The sequence below is a fragment of the Vidua chalybeata genome, chromosome 3, assembly GCF_026979565.1.
Source record: "Vidua chalybeata isolate OUT-0048 chromosome 3, bVidCha1 merged haplotype, whole genome shotgun sequence".
Lineage (NCBI taxonomy): Eukaryota > Metazoa > Chordata > Aves > Passeriformes > Viduidae > Vidua > Vidua chalybeata.
This window is the reverse complement of record NC_071532.1, coordinates 35,432,711-35,456,659: the sequence shown is the minus strand read 5'-3', so window position 1 is coordinate 35,456,659 and position 23,949 is coordinate 35,432,711. Positions and strand designations below refer to the sequence as shown.

At 41.7% G+C, this 23,949-nt stretch overlaps 1 protein-coding gene across 1 annotated transcript; it reads right to left on the bottom strand.

The window, feature by feature from the left end:
* Positions 1–3,909: 3,909 nt before the first annotated feature.
* Positions 3,910–22,665, bottom strand: TMX4 (thioredoxin related transmembrane protein 4). Its single transcript, XM_053938998.1, has 8 exons — positions 22,456–22,665; positions 15,719–15,834; positions 12,633–12,678; positions 11,899–12,027; positions 11,154–11,199; positions 9,614–9,715; positions 7,875–7,938; positions 3,910–7,438 (listed from the first exon to the last, which is right to left on the bottom strand). Exons 1-8 carry the CDS (start codon positions 22,638–22,640, stop codon positions 7,152–7,154), a joined length of 975 nt encoding a protein of 324 aa, XP_053794973.1. The 5' UTR covers positions 22,641–22,665; the 3' UTR covers positions 3,910–7,151.
* Between the last annotated feature and the right edge of the window lie 1,284 nt (positions 22,666–23,949).

Genomic DNA, 23,949 nt, shown 5'->3' with positions numbered 1-23,949 from the left:
CAGGAATGTACATTCCCCTCTATCATCCAAAATATCCAGGAGACTGAAAGCAGAAAGAGTTTGCTCACACCCAAAAAGCAAAATCTTGATTTGGATGATTTCTAAAAGCAGGTCCCAGCCTGCACATTTAGGGTAACACCTAACACAGGTGAGGTTGCAGTTATTTCCATTAGAATCCTGGATACCAAGGCCAGTTGCAGAGACCCAGCTGCCAGACATCCTTGGGCAAACAGCTCCTGATTTTCAGGTAATTCCATCTCCACAACACAGAGGGCTCTCATTATTCCTAAAATGTTAAGGAGTCAGATGCACTCACCGTCTGGAAATAAAATGATCTTATCAAAGACACAACCCTCATCCAAAGTGTAAAAGACTTGGTTAACATTTCTTGATTTCTCCTTGTTTTAAATTTTAAAAAATATGCAGAGTTTGAAAAAGGTTTATAGTAACTGTTTGACAGGGAAATTAAGAGTATATCATGTGTATATATTAATTTTTTCAGCTGCAGACTGCACATTAATATCTATTTACACACAATTACACCACAAGGCATTTCTCACATATCAGTGTCAGAAACAATTCAAATGCAAACTGCTTTAACCTTGGCATTTCACTGCACTTGCAGCAAAAAACTGGGGACACGTCTGCTTGCATTTATTTAAAGTTTGCATCATCTGTGCTAAAAACAGGTCTTTATCCTGGAGCATGAGAAAAGAAGTGCTGCATGATAGCTGGACATTCTAACATGTGCAGCTGAACTCAACCTTAATGAACTCAAAAGGTTTTTATGTTGGGAAGTTGCAAAAATTTCTGGAGGCAACAACAGTGTGGCACCACTGTTCCCCTCTCCCCATTCTATAATGTCTTCAAAACTCTTCCCACCTTGATATTTATTTTTCCACTTAGATGCTTATCTACCACATTCACAGGATATCAGTGATTTACTTTAATTGTCATTATTTGCCACTCAGGCAAGAAGTTCCTCTTCCCTCCCCTGTAGTGAAGTTTCTCAGCTGCCACCCTTTATGGATCTCCCACATGTGCCACTCACACCCCGAAGCCCCTCTTGGACCACTGAGTTCCTACTGCAATCCAGCCAACACACCTTGGAAAGCTCCACAGAGCTCAGGGGTCCAACTGGAACTGGAGCCTCCAGCAGGATCCACCACTTCCCATGCTGGCTAGCTGCTGAGCTGGTGTAAGATGGAAGGTGCCAGTATCAGCACAAGGGAAGCAAAACTAAGGAAAATGTGAAATTTAATGCCAGGTCTCCCCAGTACATCTGACACCAACACACACAGCTTCCCTCCAAGTCATTGGCTCCTCATTTTAACGAATTTCTCTGGGTGAGATTTTCCCTGGCTGCTTAATGAGGCATCAGCTGTCTGACCTTTAGCCCTGGAGCCAAGGAACGGCATCTTGGCTGAACAGCAAAGAGCTTGCCCGAGCAACCACGCAAACCTCACTGCCACAGTCCATGTCAAAAAACCCAACAGAGCCAGGGTAGTGTGAACATCCCCTCCCTCATCTTCTGCTTCTCCCTTGTTCTTTTGGCAGGAGCTACAAACAGAGAATGGGGTCACACCTGGAGCTGTGCTGAACCAGGCTCTGCAAAGGAAACATTTTACTGTGGTTCAAAAAGATCAATCACAAATTCCAGAGGAAAAATCCCACAGAGGGTTATTGAACAGAGACACAACTTGTGGCTTAGAAAGCATTACTTGCAAAAGTCAAAAAGACTAAAGAGAAAAACCATAACATGCTTGTCCTGATGGCTGTGACTTGCTAGAAAGGGAGACTTCTGCACAGCATTCCAGTCTGGACCTGTGTCCTTCTGCAGGATCAGAGACAACAGCAACAGTCTCCTGTCAGCACACAAAAACCTCTGCAGGGGAAAGATGACCCAGCTGGGACTTTCTCCCTTTCAGTCAGCTGCAGTAAAGATTAACTGGAGAAGTTAACTGCAGCAAAGAATTCAAATATTTTAGTGTACAGCCATTGCCCATTTCTCAAGACTGTTGCGCAAAACTGTTTTATCAAGTACCTTACGTAAGTAAAACAGTTATTTTGGCTTCTGAATTCCCCACAAACAATTTCTCCAAATAAAGTCATAAAATACCCCTTTTCTAGAGTGTTTTTGGACAGCATCTTACATCAGTCAAAGCTGAACCAATTAAGCTAAGCAGGAGAACCAACAGAAAATATTTGTGGAGTTTTTACCCCAGCAGCCATATGGCAACTCCACGGTGGGAGTCAAAGCCAACAGATCCCTGCAGGGATGAGGACAGCTCCTTGGCCATCCAGCAGGTGGCTGGAAAAGGCCCCTAGATGTCTATTTTGGGAAGTCAGCTGGAAAGTCTGGAGACTGGTGGGATGGCAGCAGAGTGGAGAACTGAGCAGAATCTCCTGGGAGGAGCTGGATGGTTCTGAGTACAATGAAACAAATCCAGGGCAGATTTAGAACAAAGACTCAGTGTTACTCTTGTGGCCGCAACTACAGCAACAAAGACATAAAAAGTGCTCTTATCAAGGGTGATCTTGTAATTTCCTGATGTGTGACTGACACTTGGCATGGCCACTGTCATTTCTGCATCCTCTGCAAGCATGTGAGGCACTGGCCCAGCGTGTGCGAGGAAAATTCGTGGTGCACAGGTTCAGCACCCACACTCCCCTGGAATCCAGATTAACAGATGTAAAAGTCTGAATTACCAGCAGGCTCCAAGTAATTCTAATGAGCCATTAAAAACAACCTTTCCATGTAAAATGGCAATTTAAATGAAAATATTACGATAACTACATCCCCATTTGTTCCCTGTATGTTTAAATACAGAGCTTCCCTTTCTCCTCAGGAAAGAAGGAAAAAAAAAGTTTTAGGTGTTTTTCTAATGGAGAGGAATGAAGATGTTCGGTTAAAAATAAGTAATCACCACAGTACTTACTGAAGCGAAATACAACTTACTCCCCAGCAGAAGGAAATGACAGCACATACTACTTCGCAGCTGCATTCCCAGAGCTGGGACTTACCACTGGTCCAGTTCCAGATAGAAAAATCAAGCTTTTCTACCACTTTAGTTCTCTTCAGTATTTCCTCTACAAAACTAGAGCTTGGATTTGTCTGATTGCTTGAACCTGATCAAAACCCGACCCAATTTTGCCTGTAGTAATATGTGATGTTTTCATGGAGAAAATTTCATATTCTCACGTCATAAAAGAGAACAAGAAGAAGCTGACGAGACAGCAAACAAAATGCTCCCAAGCCTTCATTTCATACTGTTCCAACTTCCACTTTGTATCTGGAAATGAACACAGTGGAAAAGAAGAAAACCAAAGTGAGTGGCAAGTGGCCCAGGCCCTGCAGCTGCTCCATTCACAGGGAGAGGCAGCTCAGGTAACTCACCTGAGCAGAATCCAGCAGCTGCTCACACTGTCCAAGGAGGTCGCAGGGATGGTTCCTGGCAGTCCCTTCTCTCTCTGGCACAGCTGCCCCTGCAGCCTATTCCTGCAGCACTGCCTGGAATGTGAACCACAACCTGAGGATGGCTCGTTTAGGTCTGTACATTTCTTGCTGGCCTCCAAATCCCAGAGGAAGTCAGCACAGCTTTGGCAGAGTTAGGGGATTTCTGAGGGAGGGGAAAGAACTACCTTGTGTGGAGGTGAAGGGTTCAGTTATGTTGTTCTGCCAAGCTCCATTCTGAACCTCTGAGAGCCCTGGGTTCTTCCAGGGAAACCCTCCAAAAGGAAGCAATTCATTGATGCCCAGGTTCCTTTTAAAGATTTTAAAGAATCTTCACAAGTTACAACCTCTATGATTAATTGGAAGATCAGCATTATTTAAAAAAAAACCCCAACCTTTTTTTAACGACACAGATGAGCCAACTCTGCACTGAGGAAATGAAAATGACTCCAAGCTGGTCATAAATACAAAATTTTATGTGGCATTTCAGTAAAAATATGCCTAAGTATAAATTTGCAACACTTTCAAGTAGCAGACAATCCTGTGTAACATTTCCAAGAAGAAAACCCACATAACAAGTGCCACCCCCACGGGGGCAGTAGATACAGAGCATTCCAAGACACACATACAAGTTTCACACAGACCCTAAGGACAGAAGGTTTGGAATGCTGGATGGATTTCCAGCCTCTTGAAAAAGGAACCTGCCAGATTTTTTCCACGACTTGCTGTTAAGCATTCCAATTCCAGCGGCATGTAGCCCAATTGATACTCAAATTGCTTCTCAACAATTTTAAATTAATTTTGACACACAGCTCTAGTTCACAAACCTTAAGGCCCTGTCCTTCATCAAAACATTTTGAACAGTGCCAGCAGCAGCTTCTCCAAGGCCCTTTTGTCTATACTGAGGTTGCAAGAACAAATTCAATTTCTTCATGATTAATCCTAACAGAACAGAGATAACAGTACACCCAGATTGCACAAAAGGTTGATCCTGACTTTTTGGAAACAAACCAAGTTTAAAACTATTGTCATAGTCTAATTAGCACTACTCACATGATTCAACTAAAATGTGTTTTAGTGAAAAATACATGATCCTGGAAGGTATATTAACATGACACTTCTACTGCACAGCTAATAGTTTTTCTGTTAAACACAAATTTAGCCTTTACAGTGTTTGCTGCCTGCTGTTTCCCATATAAATATTAATCAAAAATGAGTATCTCCAGTATCACACTACACCAATTTTCCTACAAACATAAACTTAAGTTGGAGAGATCAATGGTTGCACAGTATCACCTTTTCTAAGCAAAGCCTTAACCACAATTCAGTGACCTTTGTAGTAAGACACACCAATACACATCAAATAGGGTCAAACCCAGTCAGCATTAATATTCCCTACTTTATTCATGAAAACACAGGAACAACATCCATCCTATGTTCAAGAACCCTTAGAAGCCTGACCAAGCTCATTTCTAGATTCACCAGAGAGATCTAAGCTGCTGTCACCTGCTGCCTGCTTACTTAATCTCCGCTCATCGGTGATCTTACAGTTCAGTCAGTCATGGTGGAAAACACTCCATACCTTTGGTTTTAATAATCCAAACCCAACTGTGACATGCCACAACAGAGGAAATGTGAGCAGAGAATTCAGACGCACCACATAAAGGGGCTTCTGATCTCTCCCACAGCATCTCACAGACCACGAGCCTTTTAGGACAAAGTGCCATTCGTGGGTTTGCTTGCTTGTGAAATCCACAGGGAAACCCAACTCTTGCAAGAACACCTTTTTGTCTTTGAAGCGCGCAGTTCTTCTCTTCACACCATAGTGGCGACAAAGTTTTCTTAGTTTTTGCAGATACAAGTGTAGCTTTTTAAGGGCTGCTGTATGCCTCACCTACTGCTGAGTGCTGTGGCTGCCAGCTTTACAACTGCTCAGCTAAATGGGACAACACTCAAACATCACAAGCTCTTCTCAAGACAGTGCAATGTACAGATATTATCAAGTCTGTGTTTTCACCTATGTGAAAGCACATTTAGAGGTGTCCACTATATGGAACTCAAACTCTAGACTGGGAGTACCCCTTAAGAAATTTCAAATTCAGGATATGCAGTGTAATTTTCTTCTTTGAGCAGCTCTACCAGACAAATGCAGAGTTTCTACCATATAGCTTGAAAACATATGTGACAGGACATAGATGGTAAAGCTGAGCTTCCTTAGCAAATATGTTCTTTATAAGCATTAAAAAACAACAACAACAAAACAGCTTTCAACACAAATTTGCCCTATTAATCTCAGTCTTAAAGGAAACCAGTATTTTGCACTTGCAACTTCTCTTCTGATAGGAGATGATCTCATCTCTGACTACTCTTCGTTCTTGAAGAACAAGATGAAATTCATGCATGTTACTAAGGTTTATGCAACATATATATATTTTAAAAATAATATCAAGATTAGGACACATCTTACATTCATGGTCATACATCAACAAAGCAGGAACATACAGGATCTCACGGAGGGTACTCCTCACCAAATAAGACTTACATATTAACCCAAAGGAGTGATACACTGATATGTTTAATGACCCAAGTCTAACCACATCCAGTGCTGTCTACCTGACAAGCCGTTTTCACTTTACACAGTTCAACACGCTGCTTCTGATAGAAGCAGCCCAAAGCTTCTCACCCACCTGTGCCCCCTCTCCGTCCCCAACATGATGATTCCAAGAGTAGAAAAGTGATCAAAGGTAAAACCCTAAGTGCCTCTTCAGATAACCTCACTAAAGCAGCTTGAGTTCTGCCAAAAGCAATCTGAGTTGGAAATAGCAGGACTGCACTGCACATGACAAACTTGTATTGGCAAGATAAGTACAACTTACTGACTCCAAAGTGAGTATTTCCTGCTACAATCTCCTGATGGGAATAAATTACCAAAAGAAAAAAAAATAGTTGTGCTTTGGCAAAATTTCCCCCCGACCAAAATAATTTCCTTTAAACCTTCTAGAAGTTCTAAGACATTTTAAACATTTAGCTGCCACTCTCTTCCTGCCTGAGGTTTTTAACTACTCCAACTCCTTGGGTCAAACAACTCAAGCTGCATAGCCTCTGGATCACCAAAAATTGCCACATCTGGGGGTGAGCTGCAGGATCAACCTCCAAAACAAACACAAATAGAAATGGAAGAGAAAGGTGCTTCAGCTGAAAGTGATAAAAACAAACCCATGGCGCACAACATTTCTGATAGAAGACCAGTAAGGTGCCTCCTTTCACTAGTGAATTGTCTCTGTGCTTCTGTGGCATTTGGGAACAATCAACATTCAGACAGAAAAGTCACAGTCCTGCCAAGCCACCGTGGAGTTAAAAGTCCTGATCTTGCCCAGGTCAGTCCTTAGAGGGACACATACACAATGATCATTTCAGAGCTGGTGAACTGAGGCTGATTCCTCCTTTTCCTCTGAGAGGACATGGAACAAATAAGACACTGATTTTGATTGTCACAGCTAAGGTAACACAACACACAGCAAATGTGCTTATCAAAGAAAGTAAGCAAGTATACTAAGCTTAAAAAAAGAGAAGCCTGCTGGCAGAGCAGAGCTTTGAGTAAACACCAACGACAAATCAAGTGTAAGCTCCAGCTTCAGACCCTGGAGGGGTCTGACACTTCTTTGGTCCAAGTGTACAAGATACACCACTGGGAAAACTATAGTTCCTTCTCAGCCCCCTGACTTTTCCGCTGCCTCACTGTGGTTTCAGTCTCTGATTCAGCTAAAGGCTGCTCACTTAAGTCTTCCATTTCTTCTCCCCCTGATTCTTTTCCAAGTGCTAAATCCTCCTCTGACTCATCAGCACTTGAGTTTGCTGCATCTTCCCCGTCTGATAGATCTTTGACGTCGGCAGCCTCTTCCACATCGTCCATGGAAAGCTCCACGGCCTCCTCCGGCTCCTCCAGTGCCGCGTTCTCCGCGTTCTCCTTGGTAATTGCTTCTTCTAAACAAAGCAGAGACTGCAGTTAGACTGAATCTCACAGCAAAGCCTTTTAAAGTTGCAAGGACATACTCTGAAATACTGATGAACATGATAATGGATCAGTTATTACTCCAACTGGGATTGGAACCAGACAATCCTTAAAGTCCCTTCCGACCTGAACCATTCTGTGGTTCTGTGATTGAAAACTTTTCCTTATTTTTCAGTTATTTCCTTAAATCTTCAGTAGATTTCTCCTCTACTTCCATTTATTTTCCTTGCATGTCAGGCACAGATAAGACTTTCATTTTATTCCACTGAGTTACAAACCAAAGACAAACCAATTTTACTTGGCTCCTGGATTATTGGTTCACATCTAAGATCTGAACAGTGTATTGCCCTTCCTCCTACAAATTTACACTTGAAACTACAGCTTCTCACCCTCTTTAAGAGTTCTTACCAGGTGTTTCACCTCTGTGTTTTGACTTGGCTGGGCAGAGGCAGTCTGAAATCAAAACCAGGACCTGTGGAAAGGAAAAAGGCATTCATTAGCAATAATAAAAACAGCATTTATTAACAATTGCAAAAGTCCCTGCACTCACTCCTTTTAGAGAGATAACACAATCAAATTTACAAAATTGTATTACCTTGCTTAGAGATAAGAGCTAAATAAAAGCATGGAAAAAAGTGCATTCTCAGTATGTACTAACCAGTATTCCCTGCCTTCTACTACCCATTTTCTGCCTCCTACTTTCCTAAATTTACTCAGTACCGACACTGCTCACAGCTGAAGAACAGCTCAGAGCACAGCTGAGAATTTTTACTTTCTGAAAATTTATGAAAAAACCTTGGTCAAGATTTCCTGTATTTTGGGATGTTATTCCATTCCTATCCCTGGCTCCCCAATACAGATGTGTGTTCCACCTTTTGTGCTCATTATTTGACCAGCCCAGCACAGAACTCAAAATGCAAGGAAGACATTTGTGCCTCACTGTTACATGCACAAGAATAGTGCAAAGAAGAAGACAGAGCTGACACCATGTGAAAGAAATATATTTCAAACATCAAAAAGATTTTTGGAAAGAACAGGGAGATTAACTTCATATTTTTTCAGCTTTTTCAGTTGGGTTTTTTTTTTAGTGAAGGATTAAGAAGGAGAGTTTCTTTTAAAACATGATATTCACTTGCTCCTAGTTACACTAACTTGTTTTGCTCTCATCGGGTGAAAATCTACCATCTAGAAAAATGCAGCTGTTGAAATTGAATAATCAAAAACATCTGCTTGTATACAACAATTCTGTATGCACATAGAGTATAAAAACATGGTTTTGCCTAAATTCAAATTTTAACTGCATTGAAATCACTTCCCATAACTACTGGGAAATACATTGACAAAGTTTTTCTTTATTTCACTAATATTTGGGCTGAAGTGCAGAGATCCACATTCCAGAAACAACTTTTACACATCCTACAAGGAATAGTGACTTAGCAGCAGGTTAAACCAGTTACCAGCAGAACTGTTTAAACTGTCCTTGCAGGTGCAGAATGCACTTGTGGAACAGGCAACTAATCTGAAAAACCCTAAACCCCCAAATCATTAAAAAATATTTTCATCCTTTGATCTTGAGTAACACTGTGGCAGAATCCTTACATTGCTGACTCCCACAAAACCAATTCCTCTATGGTTAGTAAAACTCTCCACAAAGCCTGTGTTTTTAGGAAGTTGGAGTCTTGACCAACTCTGACCACACACATTCCACCCTTAAGTAGAAAAGTCTTAGATACAAAAAGGCCAATCTCTCCTTTTAGTGGACAGACTAAACAAATCTAAATTGAAGCATTTCATAAGAATTTGATAAGATTTCATAAGAATGTGACCTGATTTGCATTGAGGGCACTGTCCAAATGCTTCTTAATCAGTGACAGGCCTGTGGGGGCTGACCACCTCTCTGGGGAGCCTTTTGCAGTGTTTAACCACCCTCTGCTTCCTCGTGTCCAGTCTCAACCTCCCTGGCACAGCTTTAATCCACTCTCACACATTCTGGATGTCACAGGGAAGAGCTATTAGTATTCAGTAATACATTATTAAAGCAAGGTATAGTTAAGTATATCTTATGAGCAAAGTTGGCTTTATTTTTTTCACAAGATAATACAAAGCAAGAGTTCTAATTAACTGAGAAAAAAGTAATGTTTTCTTACCAAACCCAGGAGCAGGCCAATCAGTAAGGTAGCTAAGATGAAGATGGCATAGGAAATCCAAACATGAACTCCAAGAGTGCCAGTGAGGTAGTTATGAATTTGCTGGAAATTAGAACAAGATACGTAATAACTTCATACCTAAAACCACTTAGGATTTCTACTGCCAACACCATTACATGAATTGCTGTCTGATTAAGACCTTTCATTTAACAGTATTTATACTGAAGTCTTCCCCTTTTGACACCATTAAATCTTAGGGGGGTTTACTTATTTGTTCACATTAAAAGGCTTTTTAAGCAGAGGATGCACAATTCCTTCTCCTTAAGACACTCAGCATTACAGATGCCACACACAAATTTTACTGCAGATGGATGGATGAGGAGCCTTAGAGCTTGCAGGAAAGTATCACAACATCCTTCATCCTTATGTGGCATCTGTTCATTAACTAAAATTAAGCCATTCAGCTCTTAAGCTTTTTAGCTCTTAAAAAAGGAGCCACATATTCTAAGCATACACTAAATTATTTCACTTCTAAATTTAAATATAATAACCCAAATACAGTATTAAGATTTCTTTCAAACTTCCTCAAACCTACAAATTCAACTGGCTGAGTCAAGCAGCACATCGAGTCAATGAGCTGGTAGGAAATCAATTATGACGTTAAATCTCTTTCAAAACAAACCACCATCAACATTTATAAGAGTTTAAATACGAAAATTCCAGAGTCTTCTTTTTAAATGTCAGAACGTCTTTTGATATTTATTAAGGCCTAAGCAAAGACAGCAGAGCAGGAGCAGTGAGGAAATGTACACCTGAAATATTCATCAAAGTGGAACACAAATTAGAGGTTTCTTCCCAGGACAATTAATCTTTCAGGAAGGAAACGACAGAGAAATAATACCACTTCAAAGTAACCATGGAAGAGAAACATCAGAAGGCTATAAAAAGTAAATATTATCCAGTAAAAGAATCAATGATACACAACTCAGAGCTCTGCTTGATTCTGTGTTAGTTTGGTGCTTTGTAGAAGTGATACAAACTTATTCCAACTCTCAACTACATTTCTTTTCTGAAGCATATGTTACAATAGTAACATATTTTGCTGCAATCAAATACAGTCTCTCAATCTCACTGACACTCAAAGGTTTTAAAAGGATGTTTCCTAACCAGAATCTGAAAATTCTCAGTATTTGGATGCCATGGAAAAACGTGGAAAGTTCCCAAATGAAAGCATCTTGAAATATTTTAAAGTAAAATATGCTTTAATATTTTAAAGCACACTTCAGTGTAGCTAAGCATTTCTCCTTTACTTCTGATAATTACTCTAATATCTAAATTCATCATGTTCCTACACAAGTGGTGTTAAACCCAGACACAGAAATTATTACTGAAAAACCCCCTTGCCGTCCTTTCTCCTGTGCAATACATGATGCAACTCTCATAAAAGGATAATAAAAACATTCAGTTAAGTATTGACTTTTAAACATATGATTATTCTAAGCATAAAAAGGAATATAGAAAACACTATACAGTTACTTACCCTGATCCATCCCGAGAAGTGAAACAGCCCTGCCATGCCATGCATCCTGGAAAACAGGGAAATGGAAGGACAGGTTCACAGCAGCCCTGTAGCTCCTCTCCTCATTCCTAAATATCTTACACCTCTTCTTCCTTCTCACATGAAAAGGACGGACCCCCTCTGGATCTTTGATGTGAATTTATACATAATGGCTTCAGCCAGAATGAACTGCAGGCTACTCACGTCTTTGGTTCATCCTTTGTGCCATGCAAGCTTTCTACAATATTTCTAAGCAAATCCCTCTCTCTTAAAACAAATTCTTATATATCCTACACTGTTTGCTATTCCAAAGGAAGACAAAAGTCTCTCTTGCAAAGAAATTAAAAAAAAAAAAATCCTTAAAGCTAAAGGCTGCCAGTAGCCAAAAGTCATGAAGCAATAATCTACATAAACACACGCTTGATTCCAGGACTCAGCAGATATTGGAAATGCCACTTTACATAATGCTCACTGGCTGTATTTTTAATTTTAATCTCTTTTTAAAGATGACATAATCAAGCCCTAGGAGGCACAAACAAAAGCAAATGTAGAAAATAAGCTGCCTTTATAGGTGAGAAGCTGGGAATCAAGCTGCCAATACCGATGGCTCCTGCAAAGCCTGCAAGTCTAAGGAATAAAGGCCTTTTGTCTTTAAACTGTCAACACAGGACCCTCAATGAATAATGAGATATAAAACACGTTCTTGTCAACAAAAACCAAGTGTTACATTATAGAAGATGGAGACTTCCATCCTGCTACAGGCTCCACAGCTTCCCATTTCCTCTCTAAGATGTAGCCTTGAAGATCTTCCAAGGTCCGGGAGCCGCGGTATCTGCGAAACACTCCATCGTTGGCACTGCAAAACAAACCCCCATCAGCACAGACAGCCCCCAAACTCTGGGTTAAAAAACCCAACCAAAACCCCCACATACACTACAGATTTCACTTGCTCAGAGCTGAGGATTTGGGAACTGTAATCCATGATGGAAAATCTCAGTTTTTAAACAGCATGGGGTTATTGTCATTTAAAAAGCTGCTATTTTTCTTAACTATTCGCTGGTGCTACAGCAAATACACAAAGCACATAGGTTAACAACCAAACCATTTCTAAATACAAGTCAGAATTAAAAGTGCACATATGCATGTATTCGTTTGTATATCTGCACGACTCATAATACTCTTAATGAAGGCTTCAATATTTTAAGGATGGCATCACCTTATTGCTGTCTTATTGAAGACAGCAAATGTCTTCTCTGCTCCATTTTTAATAGTATGGATAGCAGGGAAACTTAAACTAAAGAAAAGCCTCACATAAGGATTTCATCATGCAATCAAAGCTACAATAACCTGAGCTGAAATCAAAAGTCGCTATTCCTTCATTTTCCTCTACTTTTCAGTTACAGATTAAATCAAGTGACAAGTAGGAGTCAACAGCTGCAGTTTCCAGTATGACACACTTACTGGTAAATTGTAGGAAGTGTTGTGACAAAGAAACGTCCGCTCAAGCCTAGAAAGGGAAGAAAACCACACAAACAGTTCAGTAACACTGAAATTTCTCAGCATTCTGACTTTACTATAAATATCTACATATCTATATTAAAGAGCAGGCTGCAAAGATTTCACCATTGTTTTGTAAATACAGGTTAACAGTTTGTCTTCAGATATGCTACAAACAGTAATAGATATGAAATATTGGTTATAAATTAAGGAAAAGTGTTTAGCTTGTGGAATGTTTACTGAGAGGCAATGTTCCTCATCAATGGATTTATCTCCTCAGTATTTGCAGGCAGCTGAAGTTTTGGACCAGCCCAGCATTCAGAGTCCATTACAAAGGGCTGAATTCCTATAGGCAGCAACTGCAATTCATAGAAAGTACCAGTGTAAAGAGTACGGCTATTTAACTTTGCCTCTTATAAAATTACGTGAAAATATTCTGGGAAATGAAGGCCTTATGCAGCCTTCAATAAAGCAAACAGCTCTAGGCAACAGTCATGGAAAAGTATTGGAGCAAAAGGGTTTCTACCTTTAGAGACAAAGATGAGCCATATTGAAATAAACCAGGTATTTTTAAGTTTCAGTGGTAATGTTTTCCTCTGTTTGAATTCCTCTATGGAATAGGCAAAAAAGGATTATGGCTTTTTTTGTTGTTTGGTATTTTGTTTGAAGACATGTAAAGCAAATGATCTTTAAAGTTCCAGAAAGGAAAGCCTCTTTACTTCAACTTTTGAGCTCTCTGCCTCTATTGCTACGAGAGGCAAGGTGATGAAAAACTTTCTGAAACAGCTAAAAGTTGCAAGTGTAACAGCAGAATTAATAAAGCAGACAGCACAGCTGCACAAGGAAAACTGGGTGGAGAGTCACAAAGAACATAATTAGCTTAACAACAGAGAAAGTCATGGGAACACCGAAAGGCTTTTTGAAGTTCTTACAAACGTCACTCAGGCAAAGGAAATACAACAGTTCAAACCTCTTACCTGTGGCCTATCCTAGAGTGAACACCTAAGAAGCAACTCTGAAATCTAAGTTATGAAATGCATCTAAGCTCCCCAATATTTTTGGTGGAGGTTTGCTGATTATCCAAGGCACCTTCCTAGATTGGTAAAACCAGATGTGAGTCAGCTACAAAATTTAAGAACACATTAAATTGTTTTGGTGCCTGTTTAATACAATCTTGAATTGGCTACAGTTAAACATCTGTCTCTGTCTGCAAATCAGAAACTGACATCCACTATGAAATCAGCAGTTAACCAAAACCTAAAAAACCCTTTCAAAAGGTACAGAGAATAGAGATGTCATCTAAAACTCTAGCTGCTTTCAGCCAACAACTACTCAAAGCAGACACAGAAGATCCAAGAAGTCTTGTTGTAATTTAGAGGTAAATGTTGTGATCAGGAGCTTAAAAAAGACACCCCAAGTATGCAGAATTTAAGGGTCCAGAAGCATCTCCACTATTTGCTTGTTCCACACTGAACGTTTCAATGGAGAAGATGAGGCAAGAGGAAGCAAGGCTGAAACATCAAGGGACTGAAATCTGCTGTGAAGCTATTAAGACTGGTGGATTCATTCTTCAGACATCTCCTGCAATTAAGCACCATGGATGGCCACTTTCTCCTGCCGGTTTGGGAAGTGCAGTTTTATGTAACTCTTCACTCATCTCATGGATTTCCCCTAATTGAACACATTTTGACTACTTTCAATTAAATGAAGGGGTTACATAACTGCGACTAATTAAAGTACCATTGTGCAAGCAAGAAAGGAGACAGAGCACTTAAACAAAACTGAAAGGCTGATGCAAAGCCCACAGTAAAAATACCTCAGTAACTTTGAAGAGCTCCATAGAAACTCCTATCTTCCAAATTACATCAGCACCAAAGGTCAAACACGTTTGTTTTCCAGTTTGAACATTCCTTACTTCTAGAAGTGCCTGCAGCTTCCAGTGCTGAGCTGGATGTTGTAGGTTTATTACATGAGCTTTGGTACAAATTCATCATTTTGGTCAGTCCTTTGACTCAGAAGAAACACATGCTTGGGGGTCAGGACTCTCAGCAACATTAGAAATTCAAGTATTAAGTTTACATCTATTTAAACAAGGTAATATTAAAACTCATCTGTTTATTACACTATATAATGATTAGTATATGCAGCTTTTTGATACCAGATTTTTTGTATACTTGTGAACTTCTAATGAGACATGAACCTACACAGGGTCTAGAACAGCTGGCATTTTCTTGTCAACTTAGATTGCTGATTCTGAGACAAGAGTTTTGATACAATAAATCTGTTCAGCATGTATTTAACTAATAAACACATTTTTCACACACTTTATAAAGCAAAACCAAAGAAAAATCAGTGAAGCCTGGCCGTTTTTTTCCTAACATCTCATCTATCAGTCTTTTGATATTGCTGATAAAATCCTTTATCCCCTCAAAGCCCAAACAAGCATGAAGCATTCCCAGGAGATGCGGAGGTTTATAAAATATTAATACTGCTTGTACAAAGACACATTCAAAACTTTGAAGGGAGTCACCAAAGGAATAAATTAGATTGCACTCATGCTTCTGTGAACAGTTAGGGAAGTGTTTTTATAAACATATTTGCATATGTGCATCACCAACAGGTAACAGCAATAACATCTGTAATATAAAGCACTGCCACAATTAAAGCAGTCAATAAACCAGCAAAATACTGGAAACAGCAACTTTAATTAAAGCAGGCTTGCTCTACCACATCCTGAAATTCTCCTAATGGGAGGCTACAGAGCTGGAATCTTCTACAGACAGGCTGGAGAAATGAGACAGGCAACAGCTTCCACTGAAGAAGATTAAAATAGAGAATAAGCCTCTTGTAAGTCAGCATTAAGTCAGATCACCCCCCCTCCAGTTCTTTAATCCCTCAAACTGAGTTTATAAACTTCAGTTCAGAAATACGAACTGTATGGAGAAACAAAGTGTGGATAACATTATTTTGACTTTGAAGCCTAAATAAACAGTAAATGGTAGTTGTATTGAATAATTCCTGTTATTAAAGCACTCTGTTTCATGCTGTACCTGGTTCCTGAGTGACATCCACTTTTCCAACAGTGATGCCGAGCTGCTCGCTCTCCTTGGCAAAGCTCTCCCAGGTCGCCTCAATCCGCTGACAGGCTGGACACCAAGGAGCGTAACTGAAGGGGAAAAGCAGGGGAAATATTTTAATACTCTTACACAAAGACATTTAAATTGATTTATTGTACAGAGAATATACAAACACGTCAATCGCAAAGGAAAAAACCTACAGTTTTTCTTAATCAAGTCTACAGAATAAGACAACCAAAGTTGTTTTATCAATTTCTATGTTCCTCCCCATGTTATTAGAACAAAACAAATCACAGATTTGAGACTTTCATATCCAAACTCCTCACCACTTGTGATTTATTCTATTTACATAGGAAATAAAAACATTTCCATGGCAGCTATCTGAATTATTGAAGCCAGGTTGTCCTCTGAAGCAGTATCCTTCATCACAACGTTTTGTATTGATTTTGCACATCTCAGAAGTTCCTGAAATTCCATTTGCCTTAGCCTACTACTCCATACATCACACCATGTCCTTTTGATAGCAGTCATGAGAGACTTAAAAAGAGCACACATCAAATTTCAGCTGCTCATACTTATCATCTTGTTTTTATCCAGGATTCATTTCAGAAAAATAGGAGTGCTCTTTTCAAGAGCTGAATTTTCTACACTCTTAATCAGAAGAATTAAACCAATTTTGCATCTATTGGTAATATCAATCTGGAAACAGAGCAGCTAATATAAAGGATAACATCAGATAAAATTGATGATAAAATCCCTTTTGCCACCTTTCTGTATTTTAGCCTAACGTGGTTGGCCAAGTCTGCATGAAACTTGTGCAACTTGCCAAGCTCTGCTACACACACTGAAGGGAACCAGGACTGGGAGGTACAGACTGAGCTGAGGCAATTGCCCATGCACAGACTCAGCCTTTTACTAATGAAGAGAGACCTTTATGGGATTTAATCTGATTTACCAGGGTGGGGATGGAGGCTTCTGGCAGCAAAAGCAGTGAGTTTGGGGACACTGTCGTGGTCACAGTGCTCCACAAATGCCACCATAAAAGCAGTGAGTCTAGGGACACTCTCCTGGTCACAGGGCTCCACAGATGCCACCACGCTCCCCATCCATTGCAAACCATAGAAACACATTCCCTCCTGGGCAGAGTCTAAGATCCTTAGCATAAAACCATCACTGGGAACCTTCACAAGGTTCTCCACTCCTTTGGTTTCTCAGCCACCACTGCTGCGTGACCTAGGGACTGGCAATCCCTGTTCTCTGGCTGTTGGCAGGAATGCTTACTGCCTTACTGGCTGCAGACAGATATCCCCAGCCACCCCCAAATGTTTCATATGAATAAAGCTTAATGTAAAACGGGTCATTTCTCACAGAAGAGGTGGAATTAAATGTACTCTGAGTGCTTTGTGGTTGTTTTTAAACTCCTGTATTTAAAAAACGGAATCTTGTCACTTGGCAGTTTAAAGGACACAAATTAAAAATACTGTTTTTATTTAACTGTACTAGAAATTTATGAGTCTAACTGTGAAAGCCTATATCTTGTCTTTTAAAGTCAACATCATTCTGTGTGAAAGCATCTGCAAAAAGGACACAAATCTTATCCTGCCAAGAGACAGCCCCTCAGTATCTTTCCAAAAGATGCTGGAAACAAGTCTCACATGCAGCAATGTTCTCCATTGTGCTGCTGGCCCAGAGAGAGCTTTTAGTAACAGTCTGATAGATACTGTACTTTACAAACAGGATTATTTTATTATAGAAGTTTGACTGATAAATAAGAACCTGCAAACATCCATCAGATAATGCAGCTGGTGTTGATCTAAAATGAAAGAGAGAAGTTTGACTGTTTTCTAAATCCAGCTTCTCTAGATGTCTCAAATTCACACCATGAGATTTTCAAAATTAATACATCCTGTTTAAAATTATTTTGGAATAGAAATTTTGACCCCATCAAAATTTATATTTACATTTAACATGTGTAAGCATTTCTCCTGAATGAAGTGGAATATTCAATACACAACTAAAACTCAAATGATTGAAAATATTTCCTTTGGGTCAAAGCAGCATGAAAATCTACCCATGTCACAGTTCAGCAGTGACAGGACATAACAGTGAACTTCACAAAAAGCTGTGGTTGTTGGATGTCTAATTTTTAGTATCAATATTAGACATGGGATGGCATATAAAGCTGCAAGATCCAGCTACTCCAGCCAAACATTGGCACAGACAAATAGGATTAAAATATTTGCTTTACATTCCTGAAATTACACATCCAGTTCTTGCCAGCCAGGAAACAGCCTGTCCCCACACGTTCAAGAGAGAACTTGCAATAGACATCAGATTTCTGCGAGAGTTACCACTGCTGTTTACCTCAACATCCTCACTTTCCTGAAGCTTTCATGTCTGCATCTGTTGTGCAGCATTTGAGGCATCAAGTAATTAATGACTGCCTCCTGGATATAGCAACAAAAATTACATTACCAAAGCTTTATTGTGTTTCTTTCTCAGTCTTAAAATACTGAAAAAGTGTAAGGGAAGGTAAGTTACTGAAGAGTAAAATACCTCACATTTAGGACATATTTATCAAAAGTTTCCAAAACTTTCTGCACCCTGAAGGACTGAGGGAAGTACTTGATTTCAACAAGGTCTTTAGAACAGTGGCAGATTCGTATTTCCACAGAAATTATGGTACAACTACCATTCTTAAATTCAAGGAAAAAAAAAACCATCTCTAGGAGCAGGCAAACAGACCCCCGTGTCTGCTGTGGAACCAGTCTTTGTTACTTACTTTTCAAGGCACAAAATGCAAGAGTAGATCCCTGGCAAAAGCAGATGTAACCAATTTATTCTGCCATACTCCAGACAGGCCAAGAAACAATTACCACTTTGTCACCACCAAATTTAGGGCTGTCACTCCCATTCCTTCTCCCTGAGCATAAGGGGGTAGCTCTATCAACCTACAGGGCACAGGGTGCAGTGCAAAAGGTGTGACAAGAAAACAGGCCAAGTCAAAAATCAAAGTCTTGCGGAATTTCAATCAAGACTTGGGAAATCTGTTAAGGAAAGAAAGCTTTCAGTAGCCTGTTACACATTAAAAGGCAACTTGCTGATCTCCATCATAGCTAGAAGTGACACACTGCCAAACTATTCACTGCAAGCAGGTATTGCACATTCCTCAACACACAACTCATTCCTGATGCTTCCAGACCTCTCCCACAGCACAGTTTTACAGCTGAAATGCTCTCACACACGGTCAGTCCTCCATAAAAAAAGGCAGCAAACATCTATCACTGCAACAATTATTGACCTCAGTGAACTAAAATCACTATTTCCAAGTATCCAGGCGTTTTCTCCTGCTCCTACTCCATTACAATACCTAAAGCTTTTTGCAGAGGGCACAAAGAGAGCAGTTGAAAAGCAAAGTTTGAAGCTCTCAGGCTCAGGCTTTGCTTTTGACTTCTATTTATCTCTGATCTAAAGCACAAAAGAACAAGCTTTGGCTTTCAAATACCAACAACTTCACTGAGGCAGTACAAAGAAACCCAGGCAAGTGAAAACCAGTTTGACCAAAGGTGTCATTCTGCTGTATCACCCCCAGTAGATCAGTAAACACAGAGGGACTTTGACAAGATGTACTGATACAGTTTAGAGCCCCGAGCCACTCCTCTCTCTTCTTGGACCTGCCTGGCTACTGAATTCACCATTTCACTCCTTTCCAAGTACATTTAACCGACTCTTTTTTATCTGCCTTTTCACTACCATTACCAGCAATAACAGATGTAACCTCGAGTACCGTTCCACACTTTGCTTGAAAAGTGTGGAACAGGCATTTCACCAAGTTGCACGAATCAAGGAAAAAGGAAAAACAGATTATGGATACAGGCATGAGAGGATTTGCTAAACTGAAAACAGCAAAACTTGCTTAAACTAAGCTGCTTGATGGAGTTCATACTGGGAATGCTATTAAAATAAGAGCAAAAATGTTGTGACAGTACCCAACAGAATGGTAAAAGAAGCATCAGAATTAAATTCTTATTTTTATTTTTTAAATAGTTTTGACTTATTGCTACAGATCTCACAAGCATACAAAATGAAAAAAAAAAAAAAGGCAATTCTAAACACAGCTAGGTCTTGGGGCAGGATAGGCAGCTTTGTAATGCCAACAAAAGAAAAGCTCCAGATCAACTGTGCGGTTTTAATGACTTTTCAAGTGAGCAGGTGGCAGCCAAAGATACAGAAGTTGGTCCCTGTCATTTACCCGGATCTGTATCACCACAACACAAGCCCTGGAAGCTGTCAAGGATGCAGCTGCTGCCCATGAAAAAGCTCATTGGCTGTAGATGCCGCCTGCCCAGCTTCACTCTCAAAATAAAACTGAATTTTCTCCCTTCTCTTATAGATATTTTGACAATGAGGACCGGGAGCAGGGATGGGGAGGAAATCCGGATCAGATTTCACCCGGAAAGCGCATAGAGGAAAAATCCCGGACCAGATTCTGCCCGGAAAACATTAAAAAATCAGTCCTGAAGCTCAAACTCCCACTAATTCCACACCGACAGCACTGAGTTTGCATCCTCATTAAAGACAAAGGTTTCTCCTCAGGAGAAAAGCAGAAAGCACGAGTAACGAACCACAGGAAATAGCTAATAGCGTGGAGACCCGAGGATCTTTCACACATCAAACACCGAATAAAACTAATTAGAGTCTGATTTAAGCAATGCAGCAACCTGTACCATGCCCATCTAACACTAAAGCTAACTCTGCCACCATTGTTGTGGTCAGCAACCTCTCACTCTGAACCAAAGACCAATTTTTCAATTGGAATAAAGGCTTCCAAAGGACTCTTAATTGTTTGCTACCCCAACCACTTCTGATTTCAGTCAGTTCCTCTCTTTTTTCTTCTTCAGAGGCACGCAACACTAGTTATTTAAATATTTTATTTTAGAAATGAAAATTTTGAGTCACCAAAAATAATCTTCCTCCTTAAAACTCACCTGTGTATGAATCAGAAACTTTCATACAATTGCTTCCACATTGGACTAAGTGAAAAAACTTCAATTTAAAACAAATTTATTCTTTCCTCCACCTTTTGATAAATGAAGAGAGACACAAAACCCATTCTAAATTCTCAGCCACAACAGTTGGCATCCCTGAGTCACTATCAGCTGTTTCAAGATCGTTACCACCTATTCATTGGTTAACATCAGGGTCCAGTAGGATCCTGAGCACTAAAGCCCTAAAAAAGCGATAGTCCCTCTCGCTAAGAAGAGACTGGAGATAAACCAAATTCAAGAGCAAGCCAAAACTTTATGTAGCTAGCTAAGTATTTAGGAGGGAGCACGAGTTCAGATGTTCAAACTGTTTTAAACTCAAGCACTTGCACAGAGTAGCACACACGCAACAATAAAATCCTATTTTATAGCTGCACGGCCCACAGGTACCACGTGACTGTACTGCCTACTTAAACTACTTTTTTATTCATTGCTGTCTTAAAAAAAACGGTCAAGCTCCGTCCCCCCCTTCAAAATACAAGCAGGTGAGTGAGGCTCCACCAAAAATAAAGTCACTTGCATTTCAAGAATTGCGTCATGTCACAGGCAAAGCCACCGCTCCAGTACAGTCAGTCAGAAGTTAATGAAATCTGATGCATCTGCCTTGAATGAGAACTCCGAGCTCAAGTCGAGGCTGGGATATTATGTAATACTGCTTTGGAAGCCTACTCCTGCTAAAAATTCCCTATGGAATTCAGCCCTCTTGAAGCTCACACAGAACCCAGCGGCAGCTCCTGGTAGGGGAGCGGGGCAAGGGGCAGTGCTGGACACTATTCCCAGTGACCCGTTTCATTTAACCTTAGACACTCGGATGAGAACCTGAGGGATGGCTGCTTCACAGAATCACGGAATGGATGGGACTGGAAGGGGAATCTTGAAGAACATCCAGTGTCAAACCCCTGCCACGGGCAAGGACACCTTTCTCTGGACCAGGTGGCTCCAAGCCCCGTTCAACCTGGCCTTGAACACTTCCAGGGATGGGGCATCCACAGCTTCTCTGGGCAACCTATACCAGGCCTCACCATCCCCACAGTAAATAATTTCTTCCCCAATATCCAATTTAACCCAACTATCTGTAAGTTTGAAGGCACTCCTCCTCGGTCTGTCATGACACACTCTTCTTAACAGTCTTTACCCATCTTCCCTGTAAATTCCCTTCAGGTACTGGAAGGCCCCAGTTAGGTTACCCAAAGCCTTCTCTTTTCCAGGGTGAACAATTCCAATTATCTCAACCTTTCCTCAAAGGAGAGACGCTCCATTCCTCTAATCAACTTGGTGGCTTGCTCTGGGCTCGCTCCGACACCTCCACGTCCTTCATTCCACATCCCTCATTCCACTCCGTCTGGAGTGACCCGTTTAACCTTGGGCACTCTGCGCCCACACAGGCCGGGAACCTGCGGGGCTCTGTCCGGCCATCCCTGCAGAGACCAGGGTGTGCCCGCCGGCTGAATGCGGGCGGAGGGGACCGCGGGCACCGCCCGCCGCCTCCCTCGCGCCGTCCCCGGGCAGCCACTGCCGGGGTGGGGAAGGCCGGCCCGGCCCCCTTCTCCCCACAGCGGGGCTGGAGTCACCGGCCATGCCCGCAGGGAACTCCTCGCAGGGAACCCCCCTCGCCCCCCCAGCCACGCTGCCTCCGAGGCGGGCGGGAAAGCGGCCGCTACTCACAACTCCAACATCCACTGGCCCTGCAACACCAGGCTCCAGTTGGAGCCGCACAGAACTCGCACGCTGCTCCGCGGCTCGCCGGGGCTGTAGAAGGAGGAAGAAAAGCAGACGGCGGGACCCAGCACCGCTACGAGCAACAGAGCACGGAGATGCCGCCGCCCCTGGCGCCAGCGGCCCGGCGCCATGTTCGGCCCGCCCGCCCTCAGGAAGTCGGGGCAGGAGCGGCCGCCGCGGGGGCGGGGCCTGCGCGGGCCAGGGGCGGCTCCTCCCGCCCCGTCCGCCCGCGGCCGCTCCCCGCCTCGCCCGCTCCGCACGGCGGGAGCGGCCGGGTACAAGCCCCGAGGCGTCCCGAGCGCCAAGTGCTGCTCCAACAGGGCTTCTGGGCGCCCGCTCCGGCCACACCTTGCAGTGCGCTCGGTCAGGTTCCCTGAGCTTTCTTGCAGTCGGGCGCGCTCGCGGTGTTGTGGGAGCTGGTTAAACAGCGGTAATGGCTTCGGCGGGGTGCTGTGAGAAACCGGCGCTGCGGGATCACCTTAAAGCAAGTGCTCCCCGTTCCGAGGGGCTGTCGCGGGCTCACAGAATCCCAGAGCAGTTCGGGGTGGAGCAGACCTCAGTCCAAACCCCCTGCCAAGGGGGGGTCACCCAGAGCAGGTGACACAGGAACGCGTCCAGGTGGGTTTGGAATCTCTTCAGACAGGAATACTCCATGGTCTCCCTAGGCTGCCTGTTCCGGTGCTACGTCAACCTGAACATAAATAATTTCTTCCTCGTGTTGAGGTGAAACGTCTTGATGCATTCTTCACCCTCTCCCAGACACATAACGCTGTGCTTCCCTTGACTTCAATGAGCTTCCTGTCAGCCCCATCCTTCTGGCTTCTTAATGGAAATTTTAAAAATCGACTTCTTTAGTTAACCTGGTAAATGGACCAGGAAAAAAAAAAAATTAGTAGAGATCACCGTACAGGTCTAGGCTTCCTTATTGTCTGCTGTGAAAATCTTTGTTTGGCTGGAGATTATCTTGGCATGGAAGTAACTTGTGCTGAACAATTTAATAACAGTTCCTGCAACACAATGCTGATAAGTCCTGTTGGTAAAACATTCACACTTTTTTTCCCTCAGCAGAGGAAATAGTAGTGTTTATCACCTGTGAATTTTGTTGCACTTTACCAGTTTATTTTATGAGGCTCCTTTACATCACTCCCATATTTCCCCACAGGATTCTGGGCTTGATCAAACCATTCCTTAAAGCCCAAGTATTGGTCTGGCCTTTATTTTCACTGAAACAGACTCAGGGATAATATTTGGTGACAGAAGCAGAAGATACCCCTAGCACCACTCTCACTATGCAGAAATGGAACCATGGCAGAATTTTTTTCTCTTTTGTTACTTCTCAGGAGTAATGAGGCCTCTTCCAATGACTCAGTGACACTCTCCTCAGCAGGTATTCCAACAGTACCTGTCCTTACCAAAGAAGAGTTTTGCTGACAGCTTCCC

Bases quoted from the DNA above. Each gene is read 5' to 3' on its own strand.
- TMX4 (XM_053938998.1), bottom strand. From the start codon at position 22,640: ATGGCGCCGGGCCGCTGGCGCCAGGGGCGGCGGCATCTCCGTGCTCTG. The intron at 9,716-11,153 runs GTAAGTAACTGT...TCTAATTTCCAG, and splicing joins ACTTCTCGGGATGGATCAGG to CAAATTCATAACTACCTCAC. The intron at 7,439-7,874 runs GTAAGAACTCTT...TGCTTTGTTTAG, and splicing joins ACACAGAGGTGAAACACCTG to AAGAAGCAATTACCAAGGAG.